At 36.5% G+C, this 26,716-nt stretch overlaps 1 protein-coding gene and 1 pseudogene across 2 annotated transcripts in view; both read right to left on the bottom strand.

The window, feature by feature from the left end:
• Positions 1–782: 782 nt before the first annotated feature.
• HDX (highly divergent homeobox) overlaps positions 783–26,716 on the bottom strand; it is a 213,849-nt gene continuing 187,915 nt past the window's right edge. For both annotated transcript variants that reach the window (XM_026016767.2, XM_072744989.1), the window contains exons 9-10: positions 5,899–6,021; positions 783–1,644 (exon numbers count right to left, since the gene is read on the bottom strand). In XM_026016767.2, the coding sequence (XP_025872552.1) occupies positions 1,519–1,644; positions 5,899–6,021 (249 nt within the window). In that variant the 3' untranslated portion in view covers positions 783–1,518. The remainder of the gene's footprint in view (positions 1,645–5,898; positions 6,022–26,716) is intronic.
• Positions 11,376–12,261, bottom strand: LOC112933587 (large ribosomal subunit protein uL6-like; annotated as a pseudogene).

Here is a 26,716-nt window from a genome sequence, read left to right on the forward strand (position 1 = left end):
TGGGGCATCTGGGTGGCTCAGTCAGTTAAGTGTCTGAGTCTTGATTTCTTCTCAGGTCATGATCTCAGGGTTGTAAGATTGAGCCCTAGTAGGGAGCCATGCTGGAGATGGAGCCTGCTTAAGATTCTCTCTCTCCCTCTCCCACTGCCCCTCCTCATCTCTCTCTCTCCCTCTCTCTAAAAAAAAAATCTAGCTACTTGATTAATCTTTTAGGAATAAATAGTAAATTAACCACGCAACACAATTCCACACAGCCAATTCAGAAATAGATGATTCTGTGTGCTTAGGGAGAAACTGAGAAACTGGCATTTACCTTTCTATGGGTCTTGTTAATACCATCTAGTGTCCCAGAAGAAACAGTCTGCAAAAATTTTCTACAGTGTGTAGCCATCTGGTACCTACTCATAGAACAACTGGGTAACATGCCCATTTTAGGAGTGTACTCACTGAATAACGTCCAGGAAATTCAGAGGATTGTGAGTTACATTCATAGTAGTGTATAACTCGTTTTGGATATTATCCTTGGCTGATGGCTCTGTACAAGCTTCACATGAGAATGAGGTAAATGTGGCAAAGCTGAGTGACTAGATTAAAAAAGAAGACTCTGCCTCACCTTGATTTCCTGTTTCATAAAATGCAAGAATTGAAACAAATATAAATGTGTAATATTTGTGCAACATTTCATCTAACTCAGTTACACAAATTTACTAGTAGAATGTAAGTCTTAATATTTTTCATTTACAGCAATGAAGAATCCTCATTAAGACTAATGTTTTACAACATTTTGTTTCTGTACACTGAATTTATTTGACTTCATGTTGGTGAATTACTTTTCCATAGTGCTTCCCCCTACCCCCAGATATTTGGGTTAGAAAACAGAAGAAGAATACCAACAATTTACACATTCCAGTAATAAATTCAGTAATAAATTCCAGTAATAACTTCAATTTTCAATCATTAGCTTAAGTCAAATTCTCATAAGAATTGGAAAATAAATCCCAGGACTCATCCAAGTAAAATCATTTTTAAAGTTTTGTTTTCAAATTTTAGTCCACTTTCCTGAGTAAAAGTATATGTGGATGATAGGAAAGGAGAGAGAAGAAAGATGTAATGGCTACAAAACAAAACTAACCAAATTTTAGTAACTTGATAAGCAATGTTGAAATACCTTTATTTTTGTGTCTCTGGTGAAAACTATTACTAAAACTAAGATTCTTCTAAAAACCACACAAAATCTTTCAGAAATTAGGTATTATGCATTTCATAGATAAACTGCTAAGAATTAAATACACTTTTCCCCAGATTTTTGTCAGTTTGGAAAAAAATTCTCAAATGCTGCTTTTAAATTTCACATACATTTTTGCACTGTAGCCATTATATCTTGTCCATTCTTCACAGAACATGTAAGTTTCAACAATATGTTTTTCCAACTGAAGAATTTGGAGGCAACAGAATGAAGTTATCTTGAAATGTACACCTGTTAGGCAGCCAAAGGCTGTATTACATATCCCCCTCAAATCACAAACTGTCTGAGGCATTTTTCTCAGATAAAGAAGACACACTGAATGAGGTATCATCAGGCTCCGGTGAGGCATGATTGAAATCCATCTCTTCTAATTCAGGAGGTAAATCTGACAGCAGTGCCTGAGTCAGAAAAATCAATTTTTTAGAATTAGTATGTGGGCAAGTTTTTTCCCCCAATTTTATGTTAATAAGTGTTCTCTCTTGTCAATTTATTTTCATGTACTTAAAGAATGAAACATTTTTCTTCAGGACCTTATACAATACCTTACATAAAGCAAAACTCTTCATACACTATTAAGGAAGTAACAAAATACTGGATCTTGAGATTGTGGTTTATATAGAATGAAACCCTAGACAAAAGGGAAATCAGGAGGGAAATGAGAAACTATTTTGAACCAAGTGCTTTGAAGTATTTGAGAAAAGTGATTTTCATACTAATTTTTTAAAAATTTATTTATTTATTTATTCATTCATTCATTCATTCATTCATTCATTCATTCATTCATGAGAGACACAGACAGAGAGAGGCAGAGACACAGGCAGAAGGAGAGGGAGAAGCAGGCTCCATGCAGGGAGCCTGATGTGGGTCTCCAGGATCGCGCCCTGGGCTGAAGGCAGAAGCTTAACTGCTGAGCCACCCAGGTGTCCCTCATACTAGTTTTAAATGTTCACTGATCACTGCTAAAGGACTTTAAAATTATATTCATTATTAAAATACTCCTGCCCACTTATGCTGTCCTTTGGAGAAAAATACTTTTCATAGGATTAATTGGTACTTCAGTGGGAGAAAGAACATATCAATTAGGAAAAAAGCTCAGTTATTCTACTTTAAACTAAACTTGAACAACTTGAAAATTCCAAGTAATTTTTTTCCTTTCTTAGGCTATGGCCTTATCTATATATGGCCAAGTACCAACCCATTGAACCAATGAAACTAGCTGTGAAAATATGTATCTAAGAGGGCTGCTCATTTCTCTATTGGAGTAATGAAAATAAGCCAAGAGTCATGAACCAAGCTTTGCCATGGTATAAGTGTTTCAGCTGGAATTGTAGAGCATGCACCCATACAAGAGGAATAAATAATTAATAGTTTTACATGATTGACTGTGCTAATGCTCACTGGACCATAAAAGATACTGTGAACTAAATGATTATTTTGACACTGACAATATTAAAAATAATATATCATATCTGGGTACTTTTGCAGAATTAATTGTAGTGTGGGCTTTGGGTGCAGCACCAATAAAGACCAAGGGAACAGGGACAAATGCAAGCTTGCCATACTGAATTAAAGAACAGAGAGGCAGGGCATGTTGGAGAATTTATGAAATCCATTGTTGAAAAAAGATAACATTTTATTTACTTTATTAAAATAAATGACATTTATACCTGTTGTATTATAGCAGAGAGACAAGATTAGAACCTTTCTCCTTTTTGTCAATCTACATAATGAAAGACTAACTCCTATCTGATAGAACAGTTGTTATTTATTTTATACTATTAAAGCTCATGAACTTCTTGCTGAAATTTGGAGAATTACAAAGCAGTGATCTACTGGTTCTATATTATTTCTAAGGTGTTAGGTTGCAGTCATAGGACACAAAGCCATTTTCTTATACAATGGTTGTTTATCACTAACCCAGTCAAAATGGAACTGACTGGGTTGTTCATAGTGGCTGATCATGGTTTATGAGAAATACACCACCGCATTTAGTTCACTTTGCAAATGTGAAGAAGCCATATTTAAAAAGTCAAAGTCCTCCAAATCACATTCATTGATGATGTGCTTAGAGTATTAGAAAGCCAAGTAAATGAACGGACTTAATGACATTCTAAATGCTAGTGGGGAGACCTTCAAGTCAAAAGAAAATTTTATTTATTTATTTATTTATTTATTTATTTATTTATTTATTTTGTGATTTCATGTCACGTAGCTGACTGACTATATATAAGGCAGCATGGGGCATTACTGATGCATAAGGTCCACTTCAAATTTCTTTTTACTATCTTACCGGATTGCAACTTTGGCACATCAAACAAATCTATGTATTATGACAAGAGCTGCCTTTTTCATAGATACAAAACACATAATTTTTTTAAACTATAGGTTAGTCTATCTTCCTTATATCCTCTTCATTAGTCTATCTTCAGTGTCTGATCTAGTGCCATATTCCCAAATGATTAAAGCAATTCCCAGGCATTTGTCTTTATAACACTTATTCTAAGCCCTGAGAAATGAATGCCAAGTTCCAAAATGTTAATCATTCTTATCCTCCTTGCAAAGTGGATAAATTGACGTTCAAGAAAAGCAAAACAATTGATCTGGCTGGGATCTCACAGTGAATTGCCAGGGGAAGAAGGAAAATAACTAATGATAGTACAGTGTTGGCAACATTATTTTTATTTAAAATGGCTATTAATTAAAAAAAAATCCTTTTGGGTAATCTAATATTTCAATGAGATAGAGCCAAATATTTTTTAAACCCTGGACTGCTCCATGGGGGAAAAATATGCTGTGGACCACTCATCTCACTGAGCTTACCCAAACCAAAATTCATGGAAAAAGAATTTAAGATTTTTAAAAATGAGAAACCAATCACACAATGTTTTTTTTAACTAGGTAGAATAAAAATTGCTTTCGCCCATAAATAAACCTTTAAGTATCTCATAATGTAAAAATTAGTAACTTAGATCACCTTAATAACTTTTGTAATCTACTATTGGTGTCTTCTGTATTTAGACATTTATTATACCTGATCTCAACTATAAAAATTAGTAGTTTCTATTTGGGTGCTAATTATATATGCAATTACTTTCAGTACAATTTTCATATGACTTTCTCCTTTTTGATGGCCAATGTTTTGTCATATCTTAGTTCATCGGTCTTTTATCAGAAGAAAAGTAAGTATAAGAGAAGGAGAAAAGTAAGATATACAATAGTTACTTTTATTTGTTAGTGGTCTTGGAGAAAGAACTAAGTCAGGGATGAAGTTAGAATTTGAAAACAAAATGCAATCTGTGTGCTGTTCCTAGATTTCAAGACACATATCTGCTAGTTAGCTAGCCATGTAACTCTGAATTCAAAAACCATGCTGTAACTTTTGGAACCAGTACCACACTCTAAGTTATTTCTATGATTGAACCTAAATTTTACAGTTATTTCAAATTTACATACCCGTAGGGCCATGTTTAAGACTGTCATCTTATTCATTTAAAATCCTAATTTACATTCCTAAAAATACACTTTCAATATGCCATGGAATATGAATAATTCACATAATACAGCAACATGCTTAAATAAAGTGGGCAAAGGTAACTGAAGATAAGTGTCTTGGAACATCTATTTGTGGGAGGCATGGAGAGAACAAACTTTATAAAACTGGACACATACTGTACATACTGGATTGAATCTCATGAGTATTCTTTTTCTTTAAAAAAAGAAGAATTGTGGAATGCTAAGACTTTTTCCCTGGAGATATCTGGGAGGATACAAGTCTTGTTTAGATATAGAGGATTATTTTTTTTCTCAGTATGCTTGATATTCCTTGCTGAATAAAAACCTTCAAGGCTGCTTCCAAATTAATGGTTACCTGTGTGACATACTATTTACTGAATGTCTCTAACAACAAATCAACACAATAGTATACAACTCAGAGGAAAATTTGGTATTATTTAGCACTGAATGTAACATTTAATAAAATTTTATAATTTTTAAGCAAGCTTAATACATTTTATATAAATTTCACATGAAAAAATGAGGCAGGATATGTAATTTGGAAGGAATTTGTAAATAAAAATCCATAGTGACAAACAAAAGACATCTTTGAGGCAAAGAAACCAAACATCCTAGTTAAATTGTGAAAAGTAAATGATGCAATGTGGCCACAAAGAATTTCACAAATTGCATATTTTTTAGTGATAAGAAACATATTATGAAATAGAAAGTATTCAAATGTTTGTGAATCTAGTGAGATCTGGAGGGTAACTGAAATCCAGAGGAGGGGCAAATTCCTCACCTCTGTTATTCACAATCCAAAACTGTGCCTCTCCAGTTGAGGTAGCCCAGTCTCTACAAACATTTTGAGAATTTCCTTAAAATTGAATTTTAAAATTATTTTTCCCTGCTTAAGTCTAGCCTGAAATTAAGAAAGTATGTTAATCAGTTATTTTATTTTCTACAAAGCAGCATACAAATATCTGAATATGAATCTACTCTTAAAAATACTGTGATAAAAAGGTTATAAAGTCACAAATCCTTTCTTGATGTCAAGCAAGAATGAAGAATAAAAATGAAAAAAAAATATTAAGAACTCAGCGTCACAAGTCATTTTCAACATGATACATTACAACTTACTATTCTCTTTTGGCACGTACCTGCTGTTGTTCCTTATCATCAGCTTTCATAGCCAGTATCAAGCTTCTAACAAAGGTCTTGAGTTTAAAGTATTTTTGCTTTTGAATCTCTAGCTCATTTTCAATGAATCTGACTTCTTCATTCTGAAGGAGAAAAGATAAAACAATACAATTACCCTATGCAAACCTAAGACTATACATGTTTGATGCACAATAAAGGTTTAAAAAAAGCAATGAAATTGGCACAGAAGATAACGTTTTGGCATAAGGAATGTAAAGCACAGAAGGAAATTACCCTGTTATTCAAAGGCTACCTTTTAAGCAAATCACCAACAGAAAACAATTTGCAAGGTCAAAAATAAAATCAAATAAATTCCAGTAAGAGAAAACTCAAGAAATAGTTTCCTTTTGGAAAGAATCTTCCTATGTGAAATCTAATTAGCATTTGGATTAGCATTAAGGACAGAGTCCAATTAACTCCAACTAAAGAGCAATTGAATATGCAGTAATGCTGAAAGAACCATTCACAAAGCCAAATACTGAGAACTAAAAAGATTATTATTTTGTACCAAGGAGAGACTAAAATTATTACTGTCTTAAGTAGTTTGTTGAGCTCTCCGCCTTTATGTAGGACTCTGTTATTCAAAAAATATCTCCTAATGTACCACTGTGTACCACTTATTTGAGACACTGTCTCTTTTCACTACTTTTGTTAGTTTGGTAGGAAAAGAACAATACTAAGATTTGTGAGGATTTTAGTGCCAGTTCTACTAATAGCTGTGTTAAACTTGAGCAGGCCAATCAAGCTTTCTGTGATTCTATTTACTCATCAGTGAAATGGATATAATACTAGTAATCTTTGGGAATTCTAGGTTTGAGGCTTATAAGGCTCAAATATGATAATGGTCACAAAAGTGTTCTGAATAGGTTAACTAGTAAAGCTACAGTAATCAAGAAGGTATAATATTGGCAAAGGGTGGACATACAGATCAACAGAACAGAAAAGTGGCCAGAAACATATATATTTTCTTAAATATATTAAATATTTTCTTAAAATGTGCTGAGGTAATTCAATAGAAAAGGACAATCTTCCAAAAATAGTGGTTGAACAATTGTAAATCCACATAAAAAGATTATCAATCCTAAAAAAAGATTATCAATCCTTACATCATATACAAAATTTAACAAGTTTATAAAACCTAAAACCATAAAACTAGAGGAAAGCAGGAGAAAATTTTTGTGTCCTTGGTTTAGGCTGTTTTTCAACAGGCACAAAAAGCATGAAACAGACTTCATCAAAATTAAAACAATTAAACAAAAAAACTTTGCTCTTCAAAAGACACTCTTAAGAAAATAAAAACATGAGGTACATATTGGGGGAAAATAATTGCAAATCACAAACTGATAAAATACTTGTTTTCACAATACATAAAGAATGTTGACAATTTTAGGACCACCAACAGAATAAAAACAAGAAAAATATTTGAATACACATCTCATCAAAGATGAATTGAATGACCAATAAACATGTGAAAAAATGCTTGCTATTTGTCATTAAGGAAATGCAAATTAAAACCTCAAAGAAATACTACCATTAACAAACTACAATACCTAAAGTTAAGAAGACTGACAATAGCTAATGGTGGAGAATGTGGAGCAACTAGAAATCTCATACATTGCTGGTGGGATTATAAAACAGTACAGACACTGGAAAATATTTTGGCAGTTTCTTATAAAATCAAACAATCTTTGTTTCTTGCGATCTGACTCAGGAATCTTACTCTTAAGTATTTACCCAAGGGAAATGAAAATATGTGTCCACAAAATGACATACATGAATATTCATAACAGCTTTAATCATAATAGCCAAAACCTAAGAACAACACAAGTGTTCATCAGCAGATAGATAAACAAAATGTGTTCTTGATTACACAACTGTGTCCACTTGTCAAGACTCATTTAACTATATAAAAGGTGAACTTTATTGTATGGAAATTATATATCAAAACTTGATTTAAATTGTTAGCTAGCCCTCTTGCCAAAAAAAAAAACCACCTTAAAAATGTTAAAAATAAGCTATAAGTATTCTCTGTAGCTGGAGAACTGGTCTCAAAGAGCATAGCAGGACCTTTATCAGTATATGTTCAAAGAGCTGCATAAAAAAACATTGAAATTAGTTAATTCTATGGTCATTCTTATTGTTTCAATTGTAAGGATACAGTTATATTAATTGCATTCACGCTATGAGCTGCACCAATTATTTCATCAGCTCAGTTTAGAACTTCTTTTACCTAATAAAACTGCTTCCTTTTTAGACAATTTAATATCAAGCTATCAATTTAATATCAATTTAATAATCTACAAATGATTATTTAAGCCAAATTCCTTATACAAAAGCTCCCTACAGCAATCTCATTGAGTAAAGCAGTATAATAAAATTTAACACGCTTCTGCCATATTATATTTGACTAATTCTAAACTTATTTTTTTTAGTATTTACTGTCAGAGCAATACTATTAGTAAAGTTCGGACCCAGAAGTCTTTTCAAATGCAGGAATTGTAATGTCTCCTTTGAATGTATAGTCTTAATGGACAGCACTCACAGTCAATTAGAAAACATTTCAAAATATTAACTCACATTTGCAGAAATCACAAATCATCTTTTGGTTTACAGATCTCTATTTTCTCATGCAAATATTTCTTTTACTCAATATTTATACAATGTTTGAGGGGTCGAGCTCACCAACTTGCCTCTTAAGTATTTTGGGTTGGTCAAAACTCAGCATGTGGATTTCTAGCAATATATATCAATCAGAAAACCCACTATGCACAAACTGAGTATTGCATAGTAATAATATTACTATAGTAATGATTATTACTAGTAATAATTACATAGTAATAATTATTGAACACATATAAGAAACCCTTCTTTCATTTTGTTTCAATGAATTCCAAGAATAATGAGGGACTATTTAATTCAATGTGGGAGAAAAGTTATAGTGATCCAGTTTCTAATCTTAATTGATTTTATAGAAGTGAGTACTTGCATACTACAATTAAAAGTTTTTTTTAAGGATAAGTAAACTAAATTATTCACTGATGCAGGAATTAGATACTAGATACCTATATGCTGGAAACTAGACCAGGTAACACATAGATGAAGAAAAATCTATACTTTCAAGAAGCTTACGATGAATATACTTAAGAAATCAGTGAAGTGATTTTGATCCCCAAACAAGGAATACTAGCATATGTATGCAAAAAGGGAACAAAACTATTCTCTGAAAAAAGACTGAATTTCAAAACTGATAAGCTGTTTTAAATCAACATCATGAAATCAGCAATGAGAATTGTTATATGAGGTTTTATTTACCCTTAATTTATATTTCCTTTTTTTTCTGGGAGAAAATAGATTTCAATTCAACTAATCTCCAACAAATCAATAAGGAAAAGACATTAAAACTTTAGAAAATTAGGCAAATACTTTAAAAGTTACTTCACAAAGATTATACAAAAGGCCAATATCATAATAAAATATTTAGATGTATTAATTACCAGGGAAATGAAAATTAAAATCATAATACAATAATATTTCACGTGAAACAGAAAGGCTAACATGCAAAAATCAGACAGTACTACTCAGGGAGAATACTAGAATTCCCATTCACTGATGCTGATGTGTAAAACTGGGAATTCCAATAAAGTTGAACATTTTTTACTTATTTCCCTTATGACTCAGCAATTCTATATGTGTGGAAATGTGTGTGTGTAGATATAGATATAGATACAGATATAAATATTTACACATATATGTTATATATGATATTACTCTTTTCTACAAAACTGTTATAATTGAGGTAAAATTGACATACAATGTTTTATTGGTTTCAGGTATACAAAATATTGATTTGACAAGTTTCTCAATGCTCATAACAATAAGTCTAGTCCCAATCTGTCACCATATAATGGTAATAACATAACAATATTATTGAATATATTCCCTATGTTGTACTTTTGTACTCTGCATCTTATTTATTATGTAACTGGAAGTTTGTACCTCTTAATTCCCTTCATCTACTTTGTTCATTCCCCCATAGGAACCACCTCCCCTCTGGCAACCACCACTTTGTGCTCTGTATTTAAGTGTCTGTTTATTCTGTTTGTTCATTTGTTTTGTTTCCTAAATTCCATGTTATATGTGAAATCATATGGTATTCATTTTTCTCTGCTGGATTTATTTCAGTTAGCTTGATAGCCTCTAGGTCCATCTGTGTGGTTGCAAATGGCAAAATCTCACTCTTTTTTAAAGTTAAAGTAATACACATACACCACATACACACAAACACATATTATTTCTTTACCCATTCATATATCCATGGACAATTTGGAAGACTGTATGTTTCTAGAAATTCATTCATTTCTCTAGGTTGTCAGATTTGTTGGCATATAATTTTTCATAATATTTTAATATAATTCTTCATATTTCTGTGGTGTTGGTTGCTATTTCTCCTCCTTCATTTTATTTATTTGAGTTATTTCTCTTTTTTCTTGTTGAGCCTGGATAGAAGATTATCAATTTTATCTTTTCAAGGAACCAACTCTTGGACTCATTGATCTTCTCTATTATTTTTTAGTCTCTATTTTATTTATTCCTGCCATAGTAATTATTAATTCCTTCTTTCTACTAGCTCTGGACTTTGTTCTTTTTGTAGTTCCTTTAGGGGTAAGTTTTCGTTGTTTATTTTTTTCTTGTTTCTTGAGTTAGAGCTGTATTGCTACATAAACTTCACTCTTACAACAACTTTTGCTACATACTAAAGATTTTGGATTATTGTGTTTTCATTTTCATTTGTTTCCATGTATTTTTTAATTACCTTTGATTTCTTCATCAACCCATTGGTTGTTCAGTAGCATGTTATTTAGCTCTGTGTGCTTGTATTTTTGAGAGATTTTTACCCCTGTAATTGATTTCTAGTTTCATACCATTGTGGTTAATTTTTTTCTTAGTGTTATTTTAAACTTTTCAAATTTATTGAGGCTTGTTTTATGGCCTTGTTTTATGATCTATCTTGGAGAATGTGCCATGTGCACTTGAAGAGGGTGTGTTCCTCTGCTTTTATAATATTCTTCCATCCCTTCACTTTCAATCTACATGTGTCTTTAGGTGTGAAGTAAGTGTCATGCAGGCAATATATAGATGGGTCTTGCTTTTTTATATTTATTCATGAGAGACACAGGCAGAGGGAGAAGCAGGCTCCTTGCAGGGAGCCTGATGTGGACTCGATCCCAGATTCCAGGATCAGGACCTGAGCCAAAGGCAGGCACTCAACCACTGAGCCACCCAGGTGTCCCTGGTCCATTTACATTTAAAGTAATTATTAATGGTTACATATTTATTGCCATTTTAAAATTGTTTTCTTGTTGTTCTGGTAGTTCTTGTCTGCTCATTTCTTCCCTCCTTTACTTCCCTTGTGTTTTGTTGTTTTGTTTTGTTTTGTTTTTTCCCAAATCAGTGTAGTTTTTATTGCATTCTTAAGGTATCACAAATAAGTCTGAAAAATCATCTGGCCACTTGCTGTTTCTGTTGCTGGACAACTGAGAGCTTATTCATCAGCCTGCTGAACTGTTCCTTTTTCAGAAATATAGATACCACCAAAAATTTTTTCTGATATCCTTGTTCTTAGCAGTTGTCGCTTGCTGAATCAAAGCAGCTGAGTTCGAAACAAGTTCAATGTCATTTCCTTCAAGAATTAACTCATCTTTTTGGGCTTGAGATACAGAACAAGCAATACCTCGCCTCATTCAAATGCTGCGAATGTATTTTTCACCTAAGAAATTTCGGATTTCAACAAGAGAACCATTCTTCTGAATAACACTGATGGGGAAGTGAGCATACACCGACCTCATCTTGTTTTTTTTTTTTTAATTTTATTTATTTATTCATGATAGACAGACAGAGGCAGAGACAGGTAGAGAGAGAAGCAGGCTCCATGCAGGGAGCCCAACGCGGGACTTGATCCTGGGACTCCAGAATCACGCCCCGGGCCAAAGACAGGCGCTAAATCACTGAGCCACCCAGGGATCCCTCACCGACCTCATCTTGTAAAGGAAGCCCAGTGTAATGCCCTTGATCATGTTCAGTATGTGACTACAGATCGTGAGAACGGTAGCCATTTTCTATTTCCCCACCATGCGTCAACTCGGAGCCTCTTCTTTTTCTTTCCGAGAAGACGGAGTTCTACATTGATGTGATTTAAGTCCCTTCGCAGCGTTCCTCTGGGGTCCTTCACAATCACAGTGCGTCCCTTCAGGGTGATGTCAACATTTTCTGGAATGTCGACAGTCTGATTGCTGAGAATGGTCTTCATTCTCGCAATAGATGTGGCAAAGCTTCCCTTGCGTTTTGATGGCTTTCTTTAGTGTTTGCTTAACTTCCCTTCTCTTTATTTTTTTGTTTATTGCGATTTTTTTAACTTGTGGTTACCACTGCATTCATATATTATGCATGTTGTGTGTATAGTAGGCTATAATAAGTTGATGGTTGCTTAAGTTTGAACACGTTCTAAAAGCCCTAACTTGTTACTCCCTCCCTCAGGTATTATGTATATGATGTCATATCTTACATCTTCTTATTTTGTGTAACCCTTAACTAAATTTTTGACACACTTTATTTTACTACTTTTGTGTTTTAACGTCCATACTGGCTTTATAAATAAATAATCTTTCATTCTGTTGTCATATGTGAAATTGTTTCCTTTCTTAATTCTCTTTACTTCTAATTATCATTACTTATAAAGTTGGTTTAGTGGTGATGAATTCCTCTAACTTCTTTTGCCTAGGAAGCTTTTTCTGTCCTCTTCAATTCTGAATGATAACCTTGCTGGGTATTCTTAATTGTAGGTTTTTTACTTTTATCACTTTGAAGATATCATGCCAATCCCTTCTGGCTTGCAATGTTACTGCTAAAAAAAAAAATAGCTGATAACCTTATGGAGTTTCCTTTATTTGTAACTATTTTCTTTTGTTGTTTTTAAATTCTCTCTTTATTGTTATATTTAGCTTTTTTAATTATTATGTGTCTTGTTGTGGACCTTGTTGGGTTCATCTTGTTAACGGCTTCTTTTAATTCTTGCACCTAGATCACTGTTTCCTGCCCCAGGTTAGGGAAGCTTCCAGCCATTTTCTCAAATATTTTTGCCCCTTTCTCTCTCTCTCCTCATTCTGGGATTTCTATAATGTGAATGTTATTAGGCTTGATGGTGTTACATTGTTTTCTTAATCTATTCTCTTTTATTATTCCTTTTGCTTTTTGATGTTCAGATTGGTTACTTTCCATTATCCTGTCTTCCAGATCACTGACCCATTTTTCTGCATTCTCTAATCGGATGTTGATTCTTTTCTAGTGTATTTTTCATATCACTTACTGAATTCTTCAGCTCTGATTCATTATTATTTATATTATCTATCTCTTTGTGGAAGCTCTCACTGAGTTTACCCATTCTTTTCTAAAGTCCAGTGAGTATCTTTATGACCATTACTTTGAACTTTTTATCAGGCATATGACTTACCTTTGTTTCATTTCATTCTTTTACTGTGATTTTGTCTTGTTCTTTCATTTGGATCATATTCCTCTGTCTCTTCATTTCATCTCTCTGTGTTTGTTTCTATGTATTAGATAGGTCAGCTACATCTCCTGATCTTGAAACTTGTGGCCTTGTGTAGAAGAGCTCCTGTGGTACCCTATAGTGCAGTGTCCCCATATCATCAGGATCAGGTGTCTCACAGGTGTTCCCTGTGTGGGCTGCATGTAACCTTCTGTTGTGACTGAGCCATCATTGCCTTCAGCCCAGAGAGCTACAATGGCTCACTTTGCCCTCTGTGAGCACACTTTTGAGAGTTCTGGCTGAGACCAGATAGGACTGGTTGGTGGGTGAGACCATTACACATCCCAGCAGTGTGCTATTAGCCTCTCTGCCAAAACTGCACAAAAGTGCAGGGCTCAGTTACTGTACATACAGTTAAGAAGCCAGGCTGAAGGAACTCTGGATGCCCAGTGTGTGGGTTTGATACCCTTCTCCAGGACTGGAGTCCCCTTGGAGTGGTGCTAGTCCAGGCCTAAGCTGCATACCAGGTGTAGTAGGGCAGAAACAGCTTTGGAGGGCTGGGGGCAAAATGGCAGAAAAGTAGGGGTCCTAAACTCACTTGGTCACATAAACTTACCTAGATAACTCTCAAAGCATCCTGAACACCTACAAATTCGACCTGAGATTTAAAGAGAACAGCTGGGGATCCCTTAGTGGCTCAGCAGTTTGGCACCTGCCTTTGGCCCAGGGCATGATCGTGGAGACCTGGGATCGAGTCCCACATCAGGCTCCTGGTGTGGAGCCTGCTTCTCCCTCTGCCTGTGTCTCTGCCCCTCTCTCTATCATGAATAAATAAAAGTTTTTAAAAAATTAAAAAATAAAGAGAACAGTTGGAATGCTGCTAAGAGAAAAGTTTTCACTTCTAATGAGGTAGGAAGGTGAAAATAAATAAATTACTTAATTAAAAATAATTAAGTCGGGGAGAGGAACTGTGAGTAGCACAGCTAAAGCAGAGTGGCAAAAGCCTCCAGGACAGGAAAGTCCAGCCATGGAGAAGCAGGAACCTTAAAAATCCACACCAGAAAAGTGCTTAGCAGGGAAATTGGGTCAGTGAAGCCTCAAGATTCCTGGAGTCACTATAAGAGGAGGGGCACCCAGGGGAAAGCTCACGGCAAACCATGGTCCAATATTGGTAAAGCGCCACAGCCCTTCAAGGCATTTAGGAGAAGCCAGTGGTTAAGAGAGTGGCTCCAGAGCTGCATTAACTCTATAGCCAAACAATGGACAGAGGTGACTGAGCCCCATTGTCTTCAGAAGAGGCTGTCCCTGGGAGTGCAGGTCCAGTGGCACTGGCCCTGGATCCCAGGGCACCCAAGCAGACAAAGCCCGGGATCATGTGTTAGGCAGAAGTGGGGAGGGCACAGGATAGCAAGAACTCTCCTGCTACTGGGCGCCCCACAAGCTGTGCAGATCAGTGTAGCTGTGCGAACCTGGAGCATCTAGGCCAGTGCAGACTGGGAGATTGTGGTTAGTTACTCACAGGGAGCTTGAATCTGGAGCTGGAAATCTGGCCACTGCCATTATTGTTTTTCCTCTTTGTTTCACATTGTGCCTGGGAGAGGCAGGGCCTCTAGGGAACAAAGGCCTCACAGGATAAACAGCTCACATGGAGCTGGAAACCTGGCAAGGGGCAGGGCACCTCTGCCCAGGCACACACACCTGAAAATCAGCAGAACCCTGCCCCAGAAGACCAGCTGGAAGAACAAGGGAAGAGCAACTTTATTGACCAAGCAGCACTGAAAAATTCCAGGACAGAGGGAAAATTGAGGGAAAGTACTATATAGAATTAGAGGGTCCCCTCTTTTTCTTCTTTTTTCTTCCATTTTCCATTATAATCATCTTTATATCACACTAAAAATTTCCAATATTTTTTCTCCTTTCCCACCTTAACTACATTATACCAGCTCTTCAATTTTAAGTTTTTTCCTTTTTGACTTTCATATTTCTAAAAATACAAGTCTTAGTTATATTTTTCACTTATGGATTCCCTTCAATGTATTCAATTTAATTTTGGTAGATATATGAGATATGAGTTTTTGTTTTGTGTTTTTTTTTCTGCCTCATTTTGTTTTACAATGGTGGGAGTTAATACCTTCTAAAACATGACCAACATACATCCAGAACCAAGTAGAATACCATACTGGTTCATTCTGTGAGATTATATCCCCTCTTTCTTCCCATTCTGACACCTACTTTTATCTTGTTTATGTTTTGGTGGTCAATGTTGGGGTTTTCTACAAGTATTGCTGGTTTAAACAAATTTGGGATTGAGCATCTTCTAACATACAGAACAAAATTCACTCAGAACCAAGAGGATCACCCTCTAGGACCCCTCAGGTAGACTACATTCTCTTTCCACTACCACTTCTTCACCACAACCACCCCCAGACTGCTTTTTTTTTCTCTTTTCCCTCTTTTCTTTACTGTTTTTATTATTTTTTCTTTTTTTTTCTGCTTCTTTGTGGTTTTTGGCCTTTTATTTTTACCATTTTGTTTTAAAATTTGTTTTTCAGATTAGTGGTCATTTGTTTTATTTTGTTCTGTTCTTCTTTTATTTTCTAGTCTCTTACCTCTTCAGAATCATAAAGGGTGTATTTTAATTATGTTGTGGTTGATATTTTTGACACAGCCCACTCATAAAGACACTCGGCACTGGACTAAATGACTAGAGGGAAGAATTCACCACAGAAGAAAGAACCAGAAGGAGCACTCTGCCACAGGGTTATAGAATTTGGATTTCAATACAATGTCAGAAAGTCAATTCAGAGGAATAATTATAATGCTACTGGTGGCTCTGGAAAAAACATAAAGGACTCTAGAAACATCATTACTGCAGAATTGAGATCTAATCAGTCCAAAATTAAAAAGTTGCAGGAGACTTCAACACAGGACTTTCTGCAAATGACAAATTTCCTAAGCACAACATGACCAAAGAAAGAAGGACTTTAAGTGATACACTGGACCAGATGGATTTCACAGATATGTATAGAACTTTGCATCGAAACGCCATTGAATAACATTCTTCTCAAGTGCACATGGAACTTTCTCCAGAATAGACCACATACTGGGTCACAACTCAGGTCTTAACTGATACCAAAAGACTGGGATTGTCCCCTGCATATTTTCAGACCACAATGCTTTGAAACTAGAACTCAAACACAGGAAGAAATTTGGAAGAGACTCAAATACATGGAGGTTAAAGAGCATGCTACTAAAATATGAATGGGCCAAATAGGAAATTAGAGAAAAATGAAAAAGATTCATGGAAACTAAAGAAAATGAAAATATAACCAATCAAAGTCTTTGGGATATAGCAAAAGCAATCCAAAGAGGGAAATGCATCGCAACACAAGCCTATCTCAATATATTGGAAAAAAACTGAAATACACAAGCTAATCTCACAAAAAGGAGGAATTGGATAAAGGACATAAAGTAAAACCTATACTAAGCATAAGAAGAGAGATGATAAAGATTCGAGCAGAACTCAATGAAATGGAGACTAGAAGTACTGTACAACAGATCAACAAAATCAGGAGCTGGTTCTTTGAAATAATTAAGAAGATAGATAAACCATTAGCCAGCCTTATTAAAAATAAAAGAGAAAGGACTCAAATTGATAAATCATGAATGAAAGAGGAGATATCACAATCAATACCAAGGAAATACAGTTTTAAAAACATATTATGAGCAGCTATATGCCAACGGATTAGGCAATCTGGAAGAATGAATGCATTTCTGGAAAGCCACAAATTACCTAAACTGGAACAGGAAGAAATAGAAAATCTGAACAGGCCAGTAATCAGCGAGGAAATTGAAGCAGTCATCAAAAACCTCCCAAGACACAAAAGTCCAGGGCCAGATAGCTTCCCAGGGGAATTCTCTCAAACGTTTAAAGAAGAGATAATGTCTGTTCTACTAAAGCTGTTCCAAAGAATAGAAAGGGATGGACTACTTTGAAACCGTTTTATGAAAGCCAGCATTGCCTTGATTCCTAAACCAGACAAAGACCCCACAAGAAAGGAGAATTATAGACGAAAAGCCTTGATGAAATCAGATGCAAAAATTCTCAATAAGGTACTACCCAATAGGATACAACAGTATATTAAGAAGATTATTCATCATGAAAAGGTGGGATTTATCCCCCGGATGCAAAGGAGGTTCAACACTTTTAAAACAAACTGATAGATCACATCAACAGGAGGAAAAAAAAGAATGATATGATCCTCTCAATAGTTGCAGAAAAAGAATTTGACAAAATACAGCATCCATTCCTGATCAAAACTCTTCAGAGTGTAGGGATAGAGGGAACGTTCCTCAATATCTTAAAAGCCATATATGAAAATCCCACAGAGAATATCATTCTCAATGGGGAAAAGCTGTGAGCCTCTCTCCTAAGATCAAGAATACGAGAGAGATGTCCACTCTCACAACTGTTATTCAACATGGTACTAGAAGTCCTCGTCCTGGCAATCAGACAACAAAAGGAAATAAAAGGCATTCAAATTGGCAAAGAAGTAGTCAAACTCTCCCTCTTCGCAGATGACATGACACTGTACATAGAAAACCCAAAGACTCCACCCAAAGATTGCTAGAACTCATACAGCAATTCAGCAATGCAGCAGGATACAAAATCCATGCACAGATATCAGTGGAATTTCTATACACTAAAAATGAGACTGAAGAAAGAGAAATTAAGAATCAATCCCATTCACAATTTCACCCCAAAGCATAAAATACCTAGGAATAAACCTAACCAAAAAGATAAAGGATCTATACCCTAAAAACTACAGAACACTTCTGAATGAAATTGAGGAAGGCACAAAGTGTTAGAAAAACATTCCATGCTCATGGATTGGAATAATTAATATTGTGAAAATGTCAATGTTACCCAGGGCAATTTACACGTTCAATACAATCCCTATCAAAATACCATGGACTTTTTTCAATGAGTTGGAATCAATAATCTTAAGATTTATATGGAATCAGAAAAGACCCCGAATACCAGGGCAATATTTAAAAAGAAAACCAATGCCAGGGCCATCACAATGCAAAATTTCAAGCTGTATTACAAAGCTGTGATCATCTAGACAGGATGGTGGTGGCACAAAAGCAGAGACATAGATCAATGGAACAGAATAGAGAACCCAGAAATGGGCCCTCAACTCTATGGTCAACTAATATCCCCTGGAAAAAGACACTCTATTCAATTAATCGTGTTGGGAAAATTAGACAGCCATGTGCAGAAGAATTGACCTGGACCATTCTCTTACACCATACAATGATAAACTCAAAATGGATGAAAGATCTAAATATTAAACAAGAATCCATTAAAATCCTAGAGAAGAACACAGGCAAAACCCTTTTTGAACTTGACCACAGCAACTTCTTGCAAGATACATCTAGAAAGGCAAAGGAAAAAAAGCAAAAAATGAACTATTGGGACTTTTTCAGGGTAAAGATATTCTGCACAGCAAAAGAAATAGTCAAGAAAACTCAAAGACAACCTACATATTGGGAGAAGATATTTGCAAATGACATCAGATAAAGGGCTAGTAATCAAGATCTATAAAGGAGTTATTAAACTCAACTTGCAAGAAACCAAAAATCCAATCATGAAATGGGCAGAAGACATTAACAGAAATTTCACCAAAGAAGACATAGACATGGCCAACAAGCACATGAAAAAATGCTCCACATCACTGGCCATCAGGGAAATACAAATCAAAACCACAATGAGACACCACCTGACACCAATGAGAATGGTGAAATTTAACAAGACAGAAAGCAACAAATGTTGGAAAGGATTTTGAAAAGGGGGAAACTCTCTTGCACTTTTGATGGGAATGCAAACTGGTACAGGCACTCTGGAAAACAGTTAGGAGGTTCCTCAAGGAGTTAAAAATGGAGCTACCCTATGACCCAGCAGCTGCACTTCTTGGTATTTACCCCAAAGATATAGATGTAGTGAAATGCCAGGACACCTGTGCCCCAATGTTTATAGCAGCAATGTCTACAATAGCCAAACTGTGGAAGGAGCTAAGATGTACTTCGACAGATGAATGGATAAAGAAGATGTGGCATATATGGCATATATATATATATATATATATATATATATATATATACACACACACACACACACAATGGAATATTAGTAATCAGAAAGGATGAATATGCACCACTTGTTTCAACGTGGATAGAACTGAAGGGTATTATACTGAGTGATGTCAGTCAATCAAAAGACAATCATCATATGGTTTCAGTCATACGGGGAATAGAAGAAATAGTGAATGGGATTATAAGGGAATGGATGAGAACTGAGTGGGAAAAAATTCGAGAGTGAGACAAACCATGAGAGACTCCTAACTCTGGGAAATGAACAAAGGGTTGTGGAACGCGAGGTGGGCTGGGGGTTGGGGTAACTGGGTGATGGGCACTGAAGAGGGCACTTGATGGGATGAGCACTGGGTGTTATACTATAAGGTGGGAGATCAAACCTCAATAAAAACAAATTTAAAAAAATAAAGAAAAAAAAACAACTTTGGAAATTGTGTGGCAGGTATATTGGGTGTGGTTGGTCCACAGGGGTTTTCCAGGTTGAAGCACTTGGCTCTGGCAAGGAAGATGGAGAGTATTAGAAATGGCTCTTGTAAGCCTCTGGCCATTTACACTGGTGGAGGGAAAGAAATATGTGTCAGCTTGTACGTTCATTCTTGTAGAAATTTAGATACCCTTGTCTTTCCAGGACATGTTCTAAGATTAGTCAGTAAATCTATTTCATGGAAAACCCAGCCACTTTTCAAACTGCTGCTTCTGTGCTGTGTCTTGGGTCCATTTATATTATGAATATTCTGGCTCTTTTCCTATCAATTCCAGCTTTTCTGGCATTAAGTTTACTGACTTTTAAAGCTTCAGAGTTAAAGGCTGCTAGTTTGTAAAGTCAGACATTATGAGGGACTTGTCTTCTCAGTGTGTCTCCAGTACCAACAGTGCCCTGTGTGGGGTCTGAGTCTCCCAAATCCCCATAGTTGTGATATCCCTCTTGTTTGTGTTTAGTCACACAAGGGGTTTGGTTCCCAACTGCATCTCTGTTCATCTTACCCTTTTTAACGTGGCTTTCTCTCTAAGACAAGCTATGGAATGTCTCTTCTGCTAATGTTCATGCTGTTTTCAGAGTTAGTTGCATAGATATAGCGTTGCCTAGGTGTGTCTGTGGGAATAGGAGCTCTGGAGTCTCCTAGTCTGCCACCTTCTTTCTTTTACTAAGTTGTCCTTACTTTAGAATTAAGGCAGTACAATTCACAGATGAGGTGAAGTATTATTTATAATGCTTATGAAAAAATATATTTCTATATAGGTGCTAATTTTTTAGAGTTAAGGGAAAGAAATTTATGTAGTGTGTGATATGTTGTCAAAAACATTTTATAGTTAAGAACTCCTTTTTCCCACAGCATTTACCACAGTGGAAAACACAGGATTATTATACGAACTGTAGAGTTCAATAAAAATGTTAATTAGCATGCCTGAATTGGACACTCTACCCCACTATCGTCTTTAGCTCCAAACCTTCTCAAGTGTTACTCCAGAAAGATGAGGTTCTGGAAAGTATCTTTGTTCTGAGCCTAACCCATTTGACCTCTTTCAGATTGCTAAATGGATAATTAACAGCTGTGCAATCCCGTCCTCCCCTCTATAGTTTCCATACCCTGTGTCAAGTGGTAAAGAGCCCATTTAAACCTGAAATGGGCATTTAGAAATATTTTATGACCAATGAGGAGAGATCAGGATGATATCTTGTAGTTCAGAAACAACAATCTTATAATTTTATTAGTGGAAAATACAGTTAAAATACAGGATTATACTGTGGTCTTTGAGCATGTATCAAATAAATTTCTTTTTAAAAAGATTTATTTATTTATTCATAAGAGACACAGAGAGAAGGAGAGAGGAGAGACATAGGCAGAGGGAGAACCAGGCTCCTGGCAGGGAGCCCGATGTGGGACTCAATCCCGGATCCCAGGATCACGACCTGAGCCAAAGGCAGGCGTCCAACTGCTGAGCCATCCAGGCATCCCCCAAATAAATTTCAAAAGAAAATTTCCCTCTGTATTTACAATATTCAATATTATAAAGTCTGACATGTTATAAACATTTAGGAAAAAAATTGTTGAATGACATAACCTTCAATTATAGTAAAACTAAAAAGATTTTTGAGAAAATGAAAACTATTGTCTTTTCTAATTAAATTAGTTAACCTTTGTGTATCATGTAAGAGAATGGTCTAGTTTCATTCTTCTGCACTTGACTATCCAATTCCCAGCATCATTTATTGTGGATAGTCTTTCCTGCTTTGTCGAATATTAGTTGACCAAAGAATTGAGGGCCCATTTCTTGATTCTATATTCTTTCCATTGATCTATAGTCTGTTTCTGTGCCAGTACCACACTGCCTTGATGATTACAGTTTTGTAGTACAACCTGAAATCTGGCATTGTGATGCCCCCAGCTCTGGTTTTATTTTTCAATATTCCCCTGGCTATTCGGGGTCTTTTCTGATTCCACACAAATCTTAAGATGATTTGTTCCAACTCTCTGAAGAAAGTCCATGGTATTTTGGTAGCAACTGCATTAAATGGGTAAATTTCCCTGGGTAGCACTGGCATCTTCACAATAGTAATTCTTCCAATTCATGAGCATGGAATACTTTTCCATCTATTTGTGTCTTCCTCGATTTCTTTCAGAAGTGTTCTGTAGTTTTTAGGGTATAGATCCTTTACCTCTTTGGTTAGGCTTATTCCTAGGTATCTTATGCTTTTGGGTGAAATTGTCAATGGGATTGACTCCTTAATTTATTTCTTCAGTCTCATTGTTAGTGTATAGAAATGCCACTGACTTCTGGGCATTGATTTTGTATTCTGCCACACTGCTGAATTTCTGTATGAGTTCTAGCAATCTTGGGGGGGAGTCTTCTGGGTTTTCTACATACGATATCATGTCATCTGCAAAGAGGAAGAGGTTGACTTCTTTGCCAATTTGAATGCCTTTTCTTTCTTTTTGTTGCATGATTGCTGAGGCTAAGACTTCTAGTACTATGTTGAAGAGCAGTGGTGAGAGTGGACATCCCTGTCTTATTACTGATCTTAGGGGAAAGGCTCCCAGTGTTTCCCCATTGAGAATTATATTGGCTGTGGACTTTTCATAGATGAACTTTAAGATGCTGAGGAATGTTCCCTGTATCCCTACACTCTGAAGAGTTTTGATCAGGAATGGATGCTGTATTTTGTCAAATGCTTTATCTGCATCTATTGAGAGGATCATTTGTTTCTTGTTTTTTTCTCTTGTTGAAATGATCCATGACAATGATTGCTTTAAGTGTGTTGAACCAGCCTTACATCCCAGGGATAAATCTCACTTGGGAATGGTGAATAATCTTCTTAATGTACTATTGGATCCTATTGGCTAGCATCTTGTTGGGAATTTTTGCATCTGTGTTCATCAGGGTTATTGGCCTATAATTTTCCTTTTTGGTAGGGTCTTTGTCTGGTTTTAAAACTAAGATGATGCTGGCCTCATTAAACGAGTTTGGAAGAAATCCATCCAATTCTATCTTTTGGAACTCCTTTAGTAGAATAGGTATTGCTTCTTTAAACCTTTGATAGAATTCCCCTGTGAAGCCATCTGGCCTGTGACTTTTCTGTTTTGGGAAGTTTTTGATGAGTGCTTCAATTTCCTCCCTGATTATTGGCCTGTTCAGGTTTTTTTTTTTCTTCCTGTTCCAGTTTAGGTACTTTGTGGTTTTTCATAAATGTGTTCATGTCTTCTAGATTGCCTAATTTATTGGCGTATAGCTGCTCATAATAAGTTTTTTAAATTGTTTGTATTTCCTTGTTATCTGTGTTGATCTGTCCTTTTTTCATTCTTGATTCTATTAATTAGTCTTTTCTCTCTTGTTTTTAATATGGCTGGCTAATGGTTTATCTATCTTATTAGTCCTATCAAAGAACCAACTCCTTATTTTATTGATATGTTCTACAGTTCTTCTGGTCTCTATTTCATTAAGTTCTGTTGGAATCTTTATGAAGTCTCTTCTTCTGCTCCATGTAGGTTTTACTTGGTGTTTTTCTCCAGTTCCTTTAGGTGCAAGGTTAGCTTGTGTATTTGAGGTTTTTTTCCATTTTTTTGAGGGATGCTTATATTGTGATGTATTTCCTTCTCAGGACTGCTTTGGCTGTATCCCAAAGATTTTGAATCTTCATTCTCATTAGTTTCCATGAATATTTTTAATTTTTCTCTAATGTCCGGGCTGACCCTTTCTTCTTTTAGCAGGATGCTCTTTAACCTCCATTTGTTTGAATTGCTTCCAAATTTCTTCTTGTGATTGAGTTCAAGTTTCAAAGCATTATGGTCTGAAAATATGCAGGGGACGATCCTAATCTTTTGGTATCTGTTAAGATCTGATTTGTGACCCAGTATGTGGTCTATTCTGGAGAAAGTTCCATGTGCACTTGAGAAGAACGTGTATTCCATTGCGTTTGGATGTAAAGTTCTGTAAATATCTGTGAAATCCATCTGGTCCAGTGTATCATTTAAAGCTCTTATTTCTTTGGAGATGTTGTGCTTAGAAAACCTGTCGATTGTAGAAAGCGCTACATTCAAGTCACCAAGTATAAGTGTATTATTATTTAAGGATGTCTTTACTTTGGTTATTAATTGATTGATATACTTGGCAGCTCCCACATTTGGGGCATAAATATTGATGATTGTTAGTTCCTCTTGTTGGCTAGATCCTTTAAGTATGATATAGTGTCCCTCTTCATCTCTTACTACAGTCTTCAGGATAAACTTTAGTTTATCTGATATAAGGATGGCTACCCCTGCTTTCTTTTGAGGGCCATTTGAATGGTAAATGGTTCTCCAACCTTTTATTTTCAGGCTCTACATGTCCTTTTGTTTAAAATGAGTCTCTTGTAGATAGCAAATAGATGGGTCTGGCTTTTTTTATCCATGCTGCAACTCTGTGTCTTTTGATGGGATCTTTAAGCCCATTGACATTCAGAGTTACTTTTGAAAGATATGAATTTAGTGTCATCGTAATACCTATTCAGTCCTTGCTTTTGTGGCTTATTTCTTTGGGCTTCCTCTTTCTTTTGCAGAGTTCCCCTTAATATATTTTGCAGAGCTGGTTTGGTGGTGACATATTCTTTCAATTTCTGCCTATCGTGGAAGCTCTTTATCTCTCCTTCTATTCTGAATGAGAGCCTTGCTGGATAAAGTATTCTTGGCTCCATGTTCTTCTCATTTAGTACCCTGAGTATATCATGCCAGACCTTTCTGGCCAGCCAGGTCTCTGTGGAGAGGTATCCTCTTAATCTGATATTTCTCCCCATATATTAAGAATCTCTTGTCTCTCACTGCTTTAAGGATTTTTCTCTTTATTTTTGGAATTTGCAATTTTCACAATTAAATGTCGAGGTGTTGAAAGGTTTTTCTTAATTTTTGCGGGGGATCTCTCTATCTCCTGGATGTGAATGCCTGTTTCCCTCCCCCAGTTAGGGAAGTTCTCAGCTATGATTTGTTCAAATATGCTTTCTGGTCCTCTCTGGAACCCCAATCAAATGTAGATTTTTCTTTCTGAGGCTGTCATTTATTTCCCTTAACCTTTCCTCATGGTCTTTTAATTGTTTTTCTCTTTTTAACTCAGCTTCCTTCCTTGCCATCAACTTGTCTTCTATGTCACTCACTGGTTCTTGTACCTCATTATCTCTCGTCGTTAGGACTTCCAGTTTGGATTGCATTTCATTTAATTGATTTTTAATTTCTGCCTGATTAGATCTAAATTCTTCAGTCATGAAGTCTCTTGAATCCTTTATGCTTTTTTTTTTTCCAGATTCACCAGTTGTTATATAATTGTGCTTCTGAATTGGTTTTCTGACATCGAATTGGAATCCAAATTCTGTAACTGTGGCATAGAGTGCTGTTTCTGATTCTTTGTTTTGTGGTGAGTTCTTCTTTCTAATAATTTTGCTCAGTGCAGAGTGGCTAAAAATGAGTTGTACTGGAAAAAGGAAAAAAAAAGAAAAAAAAAGGAGGGGTATCCTCTGGGTCTATATACTATAAATCCCTAGACTTCCCTTGGAGCTTTGTAGCAAGAACTTGCTCTTTCGGTCAAGAACTTGCTCTTCCCCTGTCCTTCCAGCTGGTCTTCTGGGGGAGGGGCCTGCTATGATGATTCTCAGGTGTGTGCAACTGGGGGAGCTGCTCCACCCCCTGTCAGGTCCATGGCTCAGTGGCTGCTGTTTACCCCATGAGGTTTCTCTTCCCTGGCTGCCCCGCTCCTCCCAGGCACAGGGTGACAGAAGGAGGAACAAGAACACTGGCGATGGTCAGCTCTCCACGTCTGGAGTCAGCTCCTGCAGTAACTACCACAGTCTCCCAGTCTGCACTGGCCTGGATGCTCCGGGGGTGGGGAGTGCTGACCTTCACAGCTTGGGGCCACCCAGCGGCAGGGGAGTCCTCAGTGTCCTGTGTCCTTCCCGTCTCTGTCTTGGGGGAATGCAGGATCCTGGGCTGTGCCTGCCCGGTGCCCTGGAATCTGGGGCCTGTGCTGCTGGAATTGCACTCCTAGTGCTACGGTTTCCGAAGGCAGCCAGGCGCAGACCCCTCCGCCGGGAGCCACCGCCCGAGCTTCTTACGAGGCCCTGCCGGGCGTGTGCTCCAGCCCTTTACAGAGCTTGGCCCACAGTCTGTGGAGTACTCTCCCCTGGGTGCACTTCCTCTTAGTGACCCTGGGATGCTCCACTGCCCCTCCTTTGGTTCTGCCAGGTTTCCCTGCTAAGCGTCTTTCTGTCTGGGAAGAATCTGGTGCAGATTTTTAAAAATACTTTATTTATTTATTCATGAGAGGCAGAGAGAGAGAGAGAGAGAGAGAGAGAGAGAAGCAGGTTTCACACAGGGAGCCGGATATAAGACTCGATTCCGGGAGTCCAAGATCATGCCCTGGGCCAAAGGCAGGTGCTCAACCACTGAGCTACCCAGGAATCCCCCTCGTGTGGATGTTTAAAGTTCCTGCTTCTCCGGGACTAAGCTTTCCTGTCCTGGAGGCTTTCGCCACCCGGCCTTAGCCCGGCTCCTCACGGGGGTCCCTCTTCCACTTGATTCTTTTATATTTTATTTTTTTTCCGTCTTCCTACCTTGTTA

The sequence above is a fragment of the Vulpes vulpes genome, chromosome X, assembly GCF_048418805.1.
Source record: "Vulpes vulpes isolate BD-2025 chromosome X, VulVul3, whole genome shotgun sequence".
Lineage (NCBI taxonomy): Eukaryota > Metazoa > Chordata > Mammalia > Carnivora > Canidae > Vulpes > Vulpes vulpes.